At 43.0% G+C, this 17,678-nt stretch overlaps 1 protein-coding gene across 1 annotated transcript; it reads left to right on the forward strand.

Moving 5' to 3' along the window:
- The first annotated feature begins 5,807 nt into the window (after positions 1-5,807).
- On the forward strand, positions 5,808-7,156 carry LOC137910146 (dexamethasone-induced Ras-related protein 1-like). Its single transcript, XM_068754575.1, has 2 exons — positions 5,808-6,078; positions 6,177-7,156. The coding sequence occupies exons 1-2, from the start codon at positions 5,808-5,810 to the stop codon at positions 6,704-6,706; spliced, it is 801 nt and encodes a 266-aa protein (XP_068610676.1). The 3' UTR covers positions 6,707-7,156.
- Positions 7,157-17,678: the final 10,522 nt, after the last annotated feature.

Below are 17,678 nucleotides of genomic sequence, written 5' to 3' on the forward strand. Positions count from 1 at the left end.
CATCAAGGAGATCCTTCAGTGCTGCCATTGTTGTAAGAAGTAATTACCGTATTTTCCGGATTATAAGTCGCGGTTTTTTTCATAGTTTGGTCGGGGGTGCGACTTATAAATCGGAGCGACTTATATATGCTTTTTTTTACAAAATCTGTGAGCGCAGAGACAGTAGCCTACACATTTCTATAACAGGTGTTACAGGGAACTCTGTGACCCGTCAGAATCTGTCGCGGTTTCTGGAGGTTCATATTTATCTGTCACACCTGTTATCTAAAAACACCAATTAGAAGGGCTGATTGAAAATGGGGCCGAAAAGAAAGTCATATTCCGCGGCTTACAAGCTTCAGATAGTGAAATATGGAGCCGAAAACGGCAATCGAGCAGCAGAAAGAAAGTTTGGAGTGAGCGAAAAACTTGTAAGGGACTGGCGAAAAGCGGAGGTTATGCTTACTGAAATGAAGAAAACAAAGAAAGCTAATCGCGGGCGACAAGCTAGGTGGCCACAGTTGGAGGAACGAGTTCACGCATGGGTGCTTGAACAACGTGCTTCTGGAAGAGGTTTGTCAACGGTGCAGTTGCGTCTCCGCGCCCAAGTGGTTGCCAGGGAGGTGAATATAAACGGCTTTGTGGGAGGACCTTCTTGGTGTTACCGCTTCATGCAGCGCAAACGCCTCTCTATCAGAGCTAGGACGACACTGTCCCAAAAACTGCCAGCGGACTTCCAAGCCAAGGTTGACAGTTTCCGCGCGTTCATTGAAAAGCATGTAAGTGATCACAACGTGACACCGGATCATATTATTAACATGGACGAGGTCCCCCTCACTTTTGACATCCCCATGGGCCGAAGTGTTGCAGAGAAAGGGCAAAAAAGTGTGAATATCGTTACAACTGGTCATGAGAGATCACACTTCACAGTGGTGCTGGCATGTTGTGGAGACGGATCAAAACTGCCACCGATGGTCATTTTCAAACGAAAAACCATGCCAAAAATCCAATCCTCCTCAGTTGAAGTCGCCGTGAACGAGAAAGGGTGGATTGATCAAGAAATGATGAACTTGTGGCTTACAAAGTGCTACAATAAGCGACCGGATGGCTTCTTTAGAGCACGCAAAGCTCTGCTTGTGATGGATAGCATGAGAGCGCACATCACACCACAGTTAAAAAATAAATTAAAAGTTCTCAACTCCATACCTGCCATCATCCCTGGAGGCTTAACCAAAATACTCCAGCCACTTGATATCTCCGTGAATAGGAGCTTTAAGTCAGTTTTGCGTAACCTGTGGGAGCAGTGGATGACGGATGGAGAGCACAGCTTCACGGCAACCGGGAGAATGCGCCATGCAACTTTCCTGGAAGTCATTGAATGGATCGACAAAGCATGGGCTTCAGTGACAACCGCAACCATCCTGTCGGGATTCAGAAAGGCTGGAATAATTGGAACTGCAACTGACGACGAGTCTGATGTAAGCGACGTAGAAGAGGAAGCGGCGTCTTGTCTACCTGCCGAGTTGGGGGAGTTGTTCAAAAGTGACACCGAGGATGAAGATTTCCTTGGATTTCGTGATTCTGAATAAAACCTGATATTTTGGTAAACGTGTTAGCATGTTCTTTGTGCTATATGTTGTTTGGTGTTGGATTTTATCAAATAAATTTTCCCCAAAAATGCGACTTATACTCCAGTGCGACCTATATATGGTTTTTTCTTCTTAATTATGCATTTTTTGGCTGGTGCGACCTACAATCCGGAGCGACGTATAATCCAAAAAATACGGTACTTACAGATATTTGATCTTAAACATTACGAGGCATGTAAAGAGAGCACTATAACTTATGGCTGATTCTTCTTAAATTACAGATTGTACTTGTACTTGCCAGCTGATGCATGAGTGGAATATTTTTATGTCATAAAAGAACGAATGACTGGAGATTCTGAGAGGAAGATTGCTCATGTTTACCTTTTCGCGTTTCTACTTCTGAAAGGAGCTTTTAGTGAAATCTTCGGTTTATGATTACGACATAAACCGACAGACACATCTGAGTTGCTTGGGCAACTTATCAATGAACTGATTGCAATATAATGTGCGATCCTGTGATTTCAGATTGCTGAAAGAGAAACCAGAAGTTTGGCTCTGCCACCTGTCAAATATTTCTGTGCTGCACTTCTGATCTTTTTTTTTTTTTATGTTTTAGCCACATTTTACATCTTCATGTTGGTTAGGTGAACATTAAAGCCAGACCCCCCCCCCCCCCCCCCCCAGGTTAAAGTTAATAGACTGTAAATAAGCAGATACACGACTCTGTCTGACACCATATATATTTTTTAAATCTTCCTTTTTCGGGGGTCGCCACAGCAAATCAACCTTCTAGTCAATTGCATGATTATTTATTTACTAATGCTGATTAATTAACAGGATGTGCTTCAAGTACATTTATATTTGTTTTTATACACTATCTGTTTTTATTTTAATTCCTGATCCTGGCACCTATTAAATGGCGTGATAATAATCATCCTTGAATCTTCAAGCACAGGTTTGGTCTGTTCACATCTGCATATATATACTATACTATACTACATATGTATATATTGTATAATTATCTGTTATTATGTTATATTAATTTATTGCTCTTATTCACCACCATCTGAGAAATTAAAGAAATGTTGAGAATTAATATTAAGACATTAAAGGGGTCTATTGTGGCCCAAGACAAATCCTTCCACGACAGTTTTGGTGATCGGATGGGATGGAAATCAAGTTCAGTCAAATGTGATGCATGAGTAGAGGAATTACTCTGCCTTTTTGGTTGTCTGTCTCATGGAAAGTGTTGTTGTTCTGAACACAACTACTCTGAGCGACGCTCGGCACAGCGCATGCAGCTCTGTCCATGAAATCTCCCCGAATCCATGAAGAATTTCAGCACAGATTTTCTGTCAAATTTAAAAAAACTCTAACTCTAAGGAGCAGGGCTATCTATCCCTTAGGTGGTATCAGTTGTCACTGGCAACCAGTTCACTTTGTGGGCTCGTGGATTCGCAGTTTGCCATCTCCATGCAGAGATGAGCTCAGCGCCTGCTGGCTCCAGCTTCACTCAGAATTCACACGCAGACATGGTGGCGTAGATCTTTCCTAACTTCCAGCCAGAGAGCGAACGATTCCTAAAATGAGCAGCTCATGTTCATTTAGATGTGTGAGTGTGTGTGTGTGTATCAGCAGTGGACGCTACACCTCCACGCCTGATACACATCTCTCCCTCTGACTTTTACGAGCTGCCTGGCAGAAGTCTGATTTGCTCCGTGTCTGGATTGTTTGTTTTTCCACTCTCCTCTGGTTTTCTTCTTCCACCGCTGTAGATTGTTCCCTCCTCACTGTGTCATTATCTGTCAGACAGCCAAACATGAACACTGTGCTCATATGATACCTCTTCCTCATTACCATTAGTCACACAGGGGGGGGGGGGGATCTGACGCTGAGATTGAACGATGGAGGGAAAGCTGATTGTCAGAATTGTTCCCGTTCCGGACATTTGCTTCTTTCGCCTTCCAGAGTGGCACCCTCGCGATGCTTCTGCTTGGTTCCACGCTGTGATGAAAACTGTCGTGTTTTAGGAGCCGTGCTTCTCTGTGTCTTCACGCGGTGGGACATGCTGATGAAAGTACTGTCAAGAATATAATATAGGCAGAGACGGATGTTGTATGTCCAAGCAAACATGGCTAGTCCGTAAATTCCATTATTGTTCTGATGATGTGAAAGTGAGCTTGTTTCGGGCTTACTGCACGCCTATGTACGCGGCCCCATTATGGGTCCGTTATAAGAAGGAGACCCTGCGCAAACTTCAGGTAGCATATAATGACTGCCTGAGGATACTGCTGAAAAAGCCCAGGAGCAGCAGTGCTAGTAAGCTCTTTTGTGACTCAGGACTAAGCACTCTACAGGCCCTCTTGAGGAACCTGATGTTTAAGTTCATGTCCCGACTTGACGGGTCCCGAAACAGTGTCATATTGATGCTTACAAATCCCAGGTGCAGCGAGGTCAGATATCAATCATATCTATGGAAACATTGGTATTGGTGTCTGTTAAGACTCTCCTGAATAAGATGATGTTTTTTTACTATTGGGTCTAGAGCCTGTAATAAAGTTTATATATATATAGTATTCCTCCTTCCAAGCGCCTTAAGACGCCTTCATGGGTTGTGCCTCATGCAGCAACATATTCAGACCCAAAGTGACCAAGTCAGGGAAGGCAGGTCAGTGTCACTGCTCTCAGTTTTGGGTCCCTTCGCTGGGGCCACGAGGGCAAAGGATGTGTTTCACGATTGCAGTCGCTTCACAGATGGGTTCACTCATATTTATTTTGAGCGTTGCGTTTCTCAAAGCTCAATGTTGGAATCTTTTTTGACTGAATTGGTTCTCGAGTTGAAGGTTGGAGCTGGTTGTGTCCAGAGTGCGGTTGTCCTGTCCTTGGACATGTTTAAGTCCCGGATGGAGGTCGGGCTGACACCAAACAGTCCGGATGGTCCATTGTTGTCTACTTAGTACTTACTTCGTCTATTTATTAACTTCAAAATCTTCTATCAACCCGAGTTTAGCCAAAATCACACCATTTTTTTACACCTTCCTCACAGGTGCTAATCCAGCTACATGCTACATGCTACATCACAATTACAACTCTCCCGCCTCACTCCTCCTTCACTCAGATGCAAACCAGCATGCAGGTGCTTGTGCGCTTGTTTTGTGTTAGAGGGATGCACTTCCAGTTTCTGGTGAGCTCTCCTTCCTGTCGACCCAGAATAGTTATATAACATTATATATTGACTTTTTGTGCAAACATCTGTTCAATGAATGTAATATAATTCCATCATATCCATAAGCCTTTGTTTGGACATTTCCCATCCTCCCATCCAATCTTATACTATATGTTTATTACAGATTTATGAATCTTTAAAAAATATTTAAGCCTTTTTTGTTTTACTGGCTGTGATAAATAAATCTAAATAACAAAATTAAGATGGTGCACTAAATAAACAGATATAGAAGGCTTATGCTCACATAAGCGCAAATGAATATCTCACAAGTGTGTAATTTCTCTTGCTGAAACTGTACCCTGAGCGCCCCCTTTTGGTCTCCATAAGAACTGCTGCGTATCCATCCTTAAACCTGCTTTTGGACTGTTCTCCTTGCTGCCTCTGCCAGGCAACATGGATGAGTATGAATGAATACATATTAGGATGGTGCTTGTTTACTCTGGGTTGGATTCAGAGCCGACCACAGGCCGCTTACCGATTGTGGGTCAGTGATAATAAACTAACTAGAACTATCTGGTAGCATATTTGTTTGCTCTCGGATTCACATCCGCTGCTGAGGTTTAATATTTGGAGAAAATGTCCCAAAGTCCACCCTGGATTTCATCACGGTGCTCCAATCCGGTTGTGACGACCGGAAGACGTGTTATTCATTAACTTCTTCTGTGGAACTCTGCGTTTTGCTTTTACGCACAGCATCGGTTGTGCTTTCCCATCGCGTTAACATCACATTGTGTGTGTATTTTGGACTGTCTGTCTCTCTGTTGCGCAGCGCGCCCTCAAGTTTTTGTTAGAAATGACAAACTGACGCGCCGGTGGGAGTTCGGCTCGCTGTTCCCTGTAATCAGAGGAGCTCGGTGACGTCCGGAGGAGGCGTGATCCGCCTCGTCCATAAATAACAGGCTGCGCTCCGCAGCCCAGACAGAAACTCGCAGCAGCGCAGACCCTCCCGTCTCTCCTCCTCGCCTCTCCACTGCCTCTTTTTACGCACGTTGCTTCGGAACCCGGTTGCAACCATGATAAAGAAAATGTCCCCATCTGAGAGCGATTTTACCATCCCGGCAAAGAATTGCTACAGGATGGTGATTTTGGGATCCACCAAAGTCGGGAAGACAGCCATCGTGTCCCGGTTCCTGAACGGGAGGTTCGACGAGCAGTACACGCCGACCATCGAGGACTTCCACCGGAAACTGTACAGCATCAGGGGCGACGTTTACCAGCTAGACATCCTGGACACGTCGGGGAACCACCCGTTCCCCGCCATGAGGAGACTGTCGATACTGACAGGTAATTATCTCCGTAAGATCCCTGTGCGCACCGCGCGCCTTGGCGCACGGCTGCAGGCGAACCCAACCTAACCCACGGCGTGTTCCCTCTCCCCTCAGGTGACGTGTTCATCCTCGTGTTCAGCCTGGACAACAGAGACTCCTTCCAGGAGGTCCAGCGGCTCAAGCGGCAAATCTTCGAGACCAAGTCGTGCCTGAAGAACAAGATCAAGGAGAACATCGACGTGCCTCTGGTCATCTGCGGCAACAAAGGCGACCGGGACTTCTACCGGGAGGTGCAGCCGGAGGAGATCGAGCAGCTGATCGCCGGAGACGACAATTGCGCCTACTTCGAGATCTCCGCGAAGCGCAACGAGAACGTGGATAAGATGTTTCAGACTCTGTTCACGTTGGCGAAACTTCCTCACGAGATGAGCCCCGACCTTCACCGGAAGGTGTCCGTGCAGTACTGCGACATGCTGCACAGAAAGTCTCTGAAAAACAAGAAAATGAAGGACATCGGGGAAGCGTACGGAGTCGTGAGGCCGTGCGCGCGGAGACCCAGCGTGCACAGCGACCTCCTGTACATCAAAGAGAAGGCGATAGGAGGCAGCCACGGGAAGGACAAGGAGAGGTGCGTGATCAGCTGAGCAGACCGCGAGCCGCAGGTTTCAACGCCAATCTTTGGATGAGACGAAGTCTGGCGCGTCACCTTGAGAGGCGACGTGCGCGGCCGCGGCCGCGGCTGCGCTCCAAATGGAACTGGAGGCGGCGCCGCGTGGACAAGCGCGTCCTCTGAACGCGCGTGAGTCTGACAGCTTTTCCTGTCAGTGTCAGTCAAAGCCCGATGTGTGACGCGGTACGCGCACGTCGATGCGTAAAAATGTGTTTCGTTTCGAGAAGTCGGAAAGGAGAGACCAGAGACTCTTGAATTGGGAGGTGCCTCGCTGGAGGAATAATTACGTTGTTTACATCGTATTTGTTTTATAGCGACTAAATACTTGAATGTATTATTGAAATCTGATTTTTTTTTTATTGTGAATGTTTATTCTGTCAGTTTTGCAAAGAAAGTCCAACAAAATCTTGAAATGAAATAAAAAAATGACCACAAATCTCACAAGTGCTTCTTTCTTTCTTCTCCTTTCTCTGCTATTGGGCCATTCACCTCTGAGTAATTAAAAATATATTTGAGTTCTCAAAGAATCCAGAAATGGGTCTCGTAGAACAAGCAATCTGTGGAGAACACAACAACAACAATCACAGAAACCCTTAGCTTGCAAAAGATCTGTAGCACATGCAAAGGAAAAAAGTAGTACAGGGAAAATGATCATCCTTTAAGAAAAAAGAGCTTTCATTACTATTTGAGCATGAATGTTTAAAATGAGTAAGTATAGAGCTTTTCTGAAATCATAGCTTTTCACGCATCACACTGGAATAATTTGCACAGGAGAAAATCTACAGAAAAAAATCTAGTTTCAAACCGAAAGCACATGGAGACATGCGTTCAAAGTGACTGGTAGAGAATTATCAACAGCACGGTGGCGCAGTGGGTAGTGCTGGCCCCTCGCAGTTCGTGTGTGTTCTCCTCCCATCTCCAAAAAACATGCAATTTGGATGAATGGATGGCTCCAAACTGTCCGGAGGTGTGTGTGCGTGTGTGCGTGCGTGGTTGTCTGTCTGTGTGCGGCCCCGCAATGCGCTGGTGACACGTCCGGGATGTACCCGGCCTTTCAACATCCGTGACCCACAAGGAGAACAAAGCGGCCGGAGACGGGACGACAGAGGTCATCTCGTCGGCAACAAATGGATGGATGGACGGATGGATGGACGGTTGGGCGCATCGATGGATGGATGTGTCACAGATTGAGGCGGGCCTGTGTTTTTCCACTAACTTCTCCTGTCTTCCAGATCCCTCCCCTGCACACAGCTCATTCCTGTCACTTGTGTTTCTGCAATCAGTGTCCAAGTTTCAGAGATCAACAGTTTATTTCCAATCCAGCGTTAAGCAGAGCCAAAAATTACAACAAAAAAATCACTTTTTAATAAACTTTCCTAATCCCAAAAAAGTGAAATAAAAAGCAACGCCCCCAGCTCGTTAATCAAACAAGAAAAACAGCAACGTCTCACTCCTGCTCGTTGCTATGAGCAACAACACTGTATCCACGAAGCCTTCATCTTAAAGTAAGAAGTTCAACCTCAATTTGGATCGACGCAGCTTCTCCCTCCGGGATGGGAATCGTTCCCCCTTTTCTTTATTGGCAAGCTTTCCAACTTTAAGCTTCTAATCAGAGGAGGATCAGCTGGAAATCTGCACAACCTCAATTTATCGCTAAGCCTTAATTCAATGAAAACTGATCCGAAGAAGCTTCGGGTCGCCTTTGAGCTGTCGGTGTCATGAACAACCTAACGTAACAGGAAGGAAATATGTTTATCAATAAGTCTGAGATCAAACTGTTGGCGCTTGTTGCACAACTCAGGGCTCAACGGATGGATTCTGGATCAAGCAAGATGTCAGATCTTAAAGGAAATGATTTACTGATACCACGGCGACGGCTGGCCCAGACTCCAACCGTCCCGCAGCCTGCAGGTTGTTCACCAGAAAGCCCGGCAGGCTGCGATCAAGTTGATGGGAGGCCATCATGCTGTGACGGAGCAGCAGCTGATTCAGCGTTCAAACGTTTTGGAGCAGCCAGGAATTCTGTGCAAGTGGAAAAACTTTCCATTTCAACATCCATCAATGTTCACCTGTTTATTTACAGACCGTTTTGCAATCAGTGATGCACTCCAAACATGCATGTGGAGTTGAAAACATTAGATAAAAGCTATTAGGCTTTTATGTAATTAATATTTTCAGTATTTCATTTGTAGAATAGGATAAACATTTATAACTGAGAAGATAATCTATACTGCTGCTTTTTTTGGGGGGGGGGGGGGGTCTTTTTAAATTAGGGCATATTATTGCTGTCAATGCTAGATGGAGTTTTGGCTGATTTGATTTGTGCAGATTGGCATCAAAGTACTTTTCAGATTTAACCAGGAACATTGTGTTTTGTGTCTGTTCACTGAACATCCTGCCTAAAAGAGTCCTCATTAAGCACTTATCAAATCTCATGAATCATCATGCAGATGAATTATGCATGGCTCCTAGATAAAAAAGAAATGAAAGTAAGTCAAAGAGGAGTGTACTTCACTGCATCTCCCGAAGATAGGGCTTTATTCAACGTGGACTTATATAGGCTCGTATTCACGGGACTTGATAGCATTTAGCGAACATTCAGGAATATTAATGAGCCAACATCCAACCAAGAAGACAAACGCAAAACGTAAAATAAGCTAATAATCTGATTTTGAATGCATTTTTATTCAGAGTGAAAGTGTTATTATAGGAACAAAACTACTTCTCTTGTTTTCTCTTGGGGTGCAACACTCAAGGAATCTCTTTTGTGGCACAAACGCCATAATTGCTCTTAAACATGCCATGTTTAAGATTTTAGTTTTTTTATATCGCAGAATAGATTTGCTTTGGCCTCCAGAACCAGATCCTAATCGCCCCCTGCAGATATGCTCACACAGAGGCATCGGGGAGTGACGACCAAACATGACTCCTCCAACTGGAGCCTTTCACTGGAGTGGTGGCGATGGGGCCGAAAGTGAAAGTCCTCACAGGCGTTGCTTCATTTGTACCTGGAAGAAAACTCTTTGCTCATACTGCTTTGGAACAAGATGCAGAATTGTCCAGGGACTGGGGCAAGATTCTACCACACGCTTCTGTCAGATCATGTTATTCAATACGCTGTACTACACAGAATAAAGCGCCAAACACCCATTGTGCTTGAAAGCATTACATTCCGTTCACTATCAGCCAAAACCTTTTTGTTTTTTCCCCCCAGAACTTGTTAATCTGTTTATCCCTGCTGCAGGCCTCAGATCAGCAACAGCAGACAACGGCTCTGCTGAATTGTTTGACGCGGTAATTTCATAAGAGGCATGATATGATCTGACGTATGACGATAAACCGCTCCCATGAAAGGCTCCACATCAGAGTAGAGAAGACGCAGGGCTGAAGATCCATTTATGGATGATATAAGGCACTCTTCTGGAGGCCTGTCTGATGTTTTTAGGGATTGTGTGTGTGTGTGTCTGTGTGTGTGTGATCTAGTGACGTGTAACTCATCACTCATACAAAGCATAAAACAAGCCGGTTATTACCGTGTAAATTGTCCGCCAGGATTCAACCTAGTGACGGACTCAAGAGCTTCACCAGCATAATTGCTCTTTTGCAGCACATGTGCTCGTTCGTCACTGTGCAGCTGTTCCAGCTGTTCCAGCTGCTTCTGTAGATCTCCACATTGACATGGGGCTTTATTCCTGATCTCTCTGTTCGCTTTGGTGCTTTGATGAAAACAATGTTTATGAATGGGACAGCAAATAAAAGCCATCCTGATGATGATGATTAATATATTTATTAGATAGAATGTTAGGGTACAAGTACAGTCACACAGTAGCATGTATTACAGTAAAAAGGTGTAAGGTGACTTTATTTGTACCCAAAGGTAGATTTGGTTTACAGCAGTTACACTCTGCTGCTGGTCGCAGCGTACGCATGCGCCCGGGCAATGTGGGTGAAGTGTCTTGCCTAAGGACACAACAAGTACAGTCACACAGTAGCATGTATTACAGTACAAGTACAGTCAAACATCCTGTCTAAGAGGAGCATTTCAAAAAAGCCCTTGCGGTCTTGTTTCCGTTGAAAGTCCTTTGTACATAAATCATCGACATTTTACAATACAAATTTAACAATACAAATAAAAACAAAACCAATATTAAATTACACAATTGATGCAAAATAACAATAAAATAAAAAAAATTTACACCACAGATGCAAAATAACAATAAATTACAATAAATTACAAAGGCAACGTAGGTGGACAAAAGAAAAGGGGGGGGGGGTTAATCCGGAGAGAGTCGTGATAACTATCTCCGTTTCTGCTTTTAGGGCCATTTTGAAGGAGGCCAAAGAGGTGCATGTAATCCTAAAATGAGAGGATGATTCACTGTCATGGACTGGAATACTTTACGGAAGGCGACCCTGCTTCGAATTCTTGATAAATTAACCCACTACTGAAACACATTTCCTGTGTGAATGAGTGATTGATTGACGATTGTCGGTGGAGGCCAGGAGGACTGATGGCTCAGATTGGCAGCCTCACCCTGTCACCTTACCAAGTATGGAGAGAATGAATAATGCACATACCATGTAAAGCGTCTTTGAGTACCTCGAAAAGCGCTATATAAAATCAATGCATTATTATATTATTATTATTATTAAAAATGCTGTTGAGTTGCCTTGTAGAAATTCTTACTGTAATCTGAGATATTATTTATCAGATTTGGTCTTTTCTGAGTGTCTCAAATGTATGGGGGTTTGTGTATGGAAAAGCATCACTTCTGTTGCTCCAGCTTAATTGTGCTCTTATTTTGTCAAATTGTCCTGTTACAGGACTTCCTCCTAGGCTGGCAAAATACAAAACACAAAAATCCCAGTGTATCCCGATGACTTCACAACGTCTGGCATCTTTAGATCCCCCTTCCCCAGACACCGCAAAAAGCGGGATCAAACAATGTTTGTGATAAAGTTTAGAATATAAAATGTTCTATATGACAAAGGACTTTCATATAAATGAATGTACAACCTGTATATAAACAAGTATTCAGAAGATCTGGACCATGACAGAAGACAAAGACTTTAAAATGAACAGAATCAGTATTTAATGAAATGTAACAGACATTCATCCACGCCGCTGCCTACCGCCTGAGGTCGGACTGAATGAAGTAATTCAAATGTGTTCTCTGTATCCAATTGATGTATATCATCTCGAGTGAAGTACTTCTTATTGAGATCACATCTGTTTGATTGGCTAATAACTGTGCAGCACATCATCAACCGTGAAAACCAGCTCCATGATTAAAGGTCAGACAGAAAGAAGGAACAAATCAAATTACTGAGCATGAATTCAATGCCAGAATCTGAACTTCAGGAGAAGGAAAGTTACAGAAGGACAATCCTCCATTTTCTTGTTGATAAACTATAAGCGGAGCCAAATGACAGCTTCAATTCAAATCACGTTTCCTTCCTTACATCCCTGTGTAAGTACGCAGTCGTCAGGGCAAACGTTTGTAAAAAACAAGTTATTGTAAGGGTGTAAGGGTGCAGGGCAGGACAATCTGCGTCACCAGAGTTGATGAGTTTTTCCTCACATGACAACCTTTTGCATGAGACGAGCTGGAAGAAAGGCAAGCAGAACGGATTTTGAGAAATAAAAGGTCAGGAAATATTTCAAGTGAAAATACAGTGTTTTGATTTTTCATACAACCCTGCACATCTTCTTCAGATGCGTTTCCCTGAGGCACTAATCAACAGCTACGGTGCCGATGGCAAAATAAAACCCAAATCTTTGTGTTGCCAAATTTGATCACATCCAGTTCTGATACCAGGTTATAAAATAATTGGAAACTGGAGATTGTAAGAGAATGGTGCGTGTAAAATGGAATAAAGAGAAAAAGCACATTAAGCGGAATAACGGAATAAATTCAGCACTTGAGTGACAGAAAATTTACTTTTGGTTTTAGTGGAACTAAAGTAACTTTACTAAATTACTGGTCTGAATAAAACTTCTCATCCCTGATCATTTCACAACCAGAATATCTCGGTTGATCTATAATGTCCAAGGATAGTATCAATATGAGCATAAAGTGATTTGTTTTTCTACACATACTGTACAAGCATGTATATGTGGAATTTTAGTGGGTTTATTTAGTATGTTAGGCTAAGATGACCAATCGGGACCAATAATCACAGATCCATGATTATACATAAAAACTAGAACAGTCACAATGACAACACTGGAAAACAAAAGAATATGCCAAGTAATTCCTTCATGATCAAATTATTGCCACGAGCATTCAAACAGCCCTAGGACGGCTGCAGGCGTGTGAATGTTGTTCTAACGTTCAGCACGCAAATTTGGTGAAACTCCAGTGATTAATCTTCGGATCGAGCATTTAAAAAGTATTTGTGCGACTCGGATGGTGGCTGATTGATTACCAAAGGGGAGATGATGTGCCGGTAATTTGTAGTTTGTGTATACGCTCGTGTTTCATGCCCACACACGCTCGACCCCTTTGGTCCTATCCAGAACAAGCAGAATGTTTTGGATGATTCTAGTGGACTGAGCCTTTTAAGCTGAACTGATTCCTTCCCCTGAGACTTCTCTGCAGCAACACGCTGTTATGAAGCCACTGTATACCATGTGTACTCTGGGTATGTGACGCTGTGGCGCAGGGGCGTGCTGATGTTTGGTCTTAGATAGCTTAAGTTCACAGAAGTGCTCAACATCTATTGGCTCAGGATTAATACGACCAGCATGTGATACATGGTGGATTGTTTTACCAAGTATTCTATGACGACAGCAGATCTTCATGTCCGGACACTGAAACGGCTTCCTTTAAATCACCCTTTGGATTTATACTGGACTCAGTCTCGGGCCACAGTCAAAGAAAGCTCATCCTCTTACATAGCGTGCAACACAATACATGCTATTATGCACGATGACGGCTTTCATTCTTGACACTGGATTGATGTCAGCACAATAAAAGATTCATCCTCGGATCCTGGATATATATTACACAACAGTATCATGAAGTAATACGTGCGCAGTATGCCATGCACAAAGAAAGGACAGCCTTGCTCTGTTACAGTGCAGGACAATACTAGCCTACTCCTATACAGTATTAGATTTAAAAAGAGTAAAGTAATCAGAGCATAAACGGCAAAGCACAGACTTTAGTTATGATTAGAAGGTATAATAATCATACTGTTAACTACCTATTATTTATTGATTGGGGCACTAAACATGCAGGATAGTGTGTGTTGTCTACCATCAGACAGCCCTCCCTTCTGTATATTTGAGATCGCTTTCTGCTGTGAGAACACAAACCGGATCCAAGGTTCTTTTTTCTGTTACATAATGAACTGAATTTGCTTATTTATGACTGAATTTCCTCTGACAGCTGTAAAAACATACGAGCTCTGTCTTGAGAACATGGATTATGTGTTGAGCGTCATCATATAAACTCAGCTAACAGACTACGGGCCAGACCACGGGAGGGGAAAATACTGTGACCAATGAAGAAAACAACATCCAGAAGCTCTGAAGATTCAAGACCTTCCAAGTAGAACTAGAGTTGGCCACTACAGAACAAAATGGGTTAATCGGCATGAAGAGTCTTGACCACCAGATGGATCAAGTTGTTTTAGTCGACCTGCATGGGTCAAATATTTCTGCTGCAGGACCCTGACCAGCACATCAAAGTCCTGGAAGTTCTGCAGGATCTATATTTGTTGCTCACAATCTCAAACCTTCACAAAAAAAATACGAGCAAAACCCATTTCCTTGCATTTGCAAAAACACACACACAAAAAAGCAATCGCCCCTTCTTCACACATGATAGTTTTATTACACCATCTACTTGGATGTCTTCTCTGTTTTTCGTGCAGTACACACAATTTAGAAAATCTGGTTTTATAAATTAATAAAAAAAGACCCGTTTTCACAAGACTTAGACGTGTGTGTGTGTGTGTGTGTGTGTGTGCGTGTGTGTGTGTGAGAGAGAGAGCTACACATATTGCACATCTGTCTGTGTGTGGATTACATTTTGGTGATTATAGGTCCTAGTCTCAGCTCATCCAGGAATATAATTCTTCCTGCCAACATCTTTTATGTCTTGTGACCGTCTCACGTGTTCATCCTGCGCTATTAACACACACACACACACACACACACGTTATGCTGCAAGACATTAATAAAGCCAATTTACAACACAACAAGCATGTTGCAGCATCTGTATTCATAGCCACTAATGTAAACTCATGCACAGAAATGATGGGCCCTGGGTCTTCTGTTACCCACCCTCTTTATAAACCCAGAACTTTATGTGTTGGTATGTTCTTTCATCTTAAATCGACCATGTTTTTCAAACTTTGTGTTTGTGTGGTGGCCAAAGGTTTCCCACTGTCTGATGGCGACTCACAGCATCAGTTAAGGTCTATAAAAGACAAAAATGGATGGAATGCTGTGTAAGTTGGCGTGCACCCACATTCATACCCACGTGGCAGGTTGGCGGAGTCACACTGCGGGAAGCCTCCCCTGCCTGAGCAGCATTGTTCTGTTGATGAAAGCCGACATTGAGCATGCTGATCAGTTTTCTGTCACAATAAACATAAATAACGTGCACAAATACAGGCATACAAGAGGAAAATGGGCGATGTTAAACTAAAATAAGACGTAACTCGGCATCTTTAATGATTCTAAAGCAAAAATGAATGACCTGGAAATACCAGAAACAACAGAAACCTCTCTGGCCAACAATGACAATGTCTCTCCTGACTCATCACGCTAGAAAGGAAAATACCGTTTCTTTTGTCTTTATTTATTTATTTTTCTCTCGCGTTCTAATTTTAGTACTTCATTCCACTTCAGAGCTGGATGATTAAAGAAGTGTGTGGGCAAATTCTCATCCATCCCTTCCACATACACACCAATGGTGACTAGGTGACTAGGAGATCTGTGAGTCGATCGGTGCTCACGTCTCTCCACGGGGCTTCCCTCATGTATACTAAATACACCATCTTGCACAGTATCATTTGCGTCATACTCTATTTCCATGGCTTCCGCACTGATACACTATTACCCCGTGTTATTGATATTCCTGCACTCGGCATCATTGCCTTCAACACGGCTCTCCCAAACTGACCATGAGATGGAATAAAAAACTTAATCCACTGACATGAAGAGAAAATTCAAGCCTCTGTCAGTCATTTTATGGAGGAATGCCACCGTCCAGTAGATCAGGAATCAAACCACATAGTCAGAGAAGGAAAGAGTTAAATGTAATGAGCTCATATGCCAGTAACTAAATGTTGGAAAAGATATCTAAAGCAATAGGCATTTAACTGCCTCTGTTTATTACAGTATTTCAAAACTATGTCAATACGCAAAATCTATAATTCATGGAGTAGATATAACTCACCTTTTCCACTATATACGTCAGAGATTAAAATACCTTTCTGTTTCCTACTCACCTTCACTACCAGAAGGCTGCTGATCTTTTATTTCCAGGCAGCAGCTTGTGAGCTATTTTTAAAAAGAAGCTCTTGCATTTGCAGGAGACGGCATGTAGGAACTCTAGTTGGGATGTGTGGGCGATTTGTGACAGAAAGTTGAGTGTTGTGTGGTAAACGTTGTCTTTATTTTAAGCAGTACTCAGAAGTGTATACTTTTGGTCTGTCAAATCCAATAAGGTTACCATGGTGGAACACGTATAAAACGTAATTAACTTTGAATGTTACCATCTCTAGTTATGCATGCATTCATTTGCCGAATCCATTGAGCCTTACTTTGAAGTGATTTATATTCGCAGGGACCTTCATCAGAACATGAATTTTATCAGAGAAGAAAAGAACTTGTGACTCATTTTTATCTCTGAAAAGATGAAGTCCTCTCCTGACAGGCCTAATGGTTTCTGAACAGTAGCTTTAAACAGAAACACTGCAAACTCTCTGCCCTCCATATCGAGCAGAAAAGACAAAAAAGAAACATTCATCTCCATTTTATCACCCCCCCCCCCCCCCTCATCCCTTAAACTAGAATTTATCTTCATATTCTCATTGATTTCAGCCATAAAGCTGTGTTAAGTTAGACTGTCGGGAGTCAGATGTTGTTTTGCAGGGGCACAAATCTGATGTTCCAAAACGAACTTTTATAAAAAGAAATAGTCATTAGTCATTCAAACAGAAACATATCTTAACATAACATAAACACTCAAACAAACAAAGAATCTGTTTTGGCCCCAACTTTATTGTTGCAAGAACTGCAGCTAAAACTTTATTGTGTGTGTGTGTGTTGACACAGAGAGGGTTCATTATTCTTGGCTCTTGTTCAGCGAGAGGAAAAATACTGGCCATCACTGGATAAGTGTTTTCATGCATGTGGAATATTCTACAGCCAGGAACAGCAACACAGTCATGTAGGATGCTGATTAACTCCCCCAGATAAAAGTACAGATGAGGGGGGGGGGGGGGTAACCTAACCCAATGCACCACCTATGTCCTCGCCCTACCACCCACCTGAGGCAAGAAGGAGGAGGTCGTTTCAGAAATGCCTTGAACAAGCAGAACAATTGCAGTATCTTTAAATCGTAATTTTTTTTTGTTATTGTACCCTTACCCTAACCCAGCCACCAGTCAAATCTGGTTTTTGTTTTGTTTTTTTTGCCTGGACCAGGACTTAAACTGGTGACCCTCTGGTTCCCAACCCACTGAGCCACTGCCTTTCCAAAGATGTATGGGTAAATCTGTGGAACAGTACTGCATGCACATGGACAATCAAATGTAATTCATATATAAAGGACTGACTCCTGCTTGTCCTAGATCAGCAAATAAAAGCGGCTTAAAAGAAAATGGTGCAAGAATGGAGTGCAGTGGAGTGGGAAACGTTTTTCCACGTGACTGGTCCATCAGGCTGACAGTTTCCACAAACAATAAGTTTGGGGAGAATGCAACAA

Source organism: Brachionichthys hirsutus, chromosome 21 (assembly GCF_040956055.1).
Source record: "Brachionichthys hirsutus isolate HB-005 chromosome 21, CSIRO-AGI_Bhir_v1, whole genome shotgun sequence".
NCBI classification, from domain to species: domain Eukaryota; kingdom Metazoa; phylum Chordata; class Actinopteri; order Lophiiformes; family Brachionichthyidae; genus Brachionichthys; species Brachionichthys hirsutus.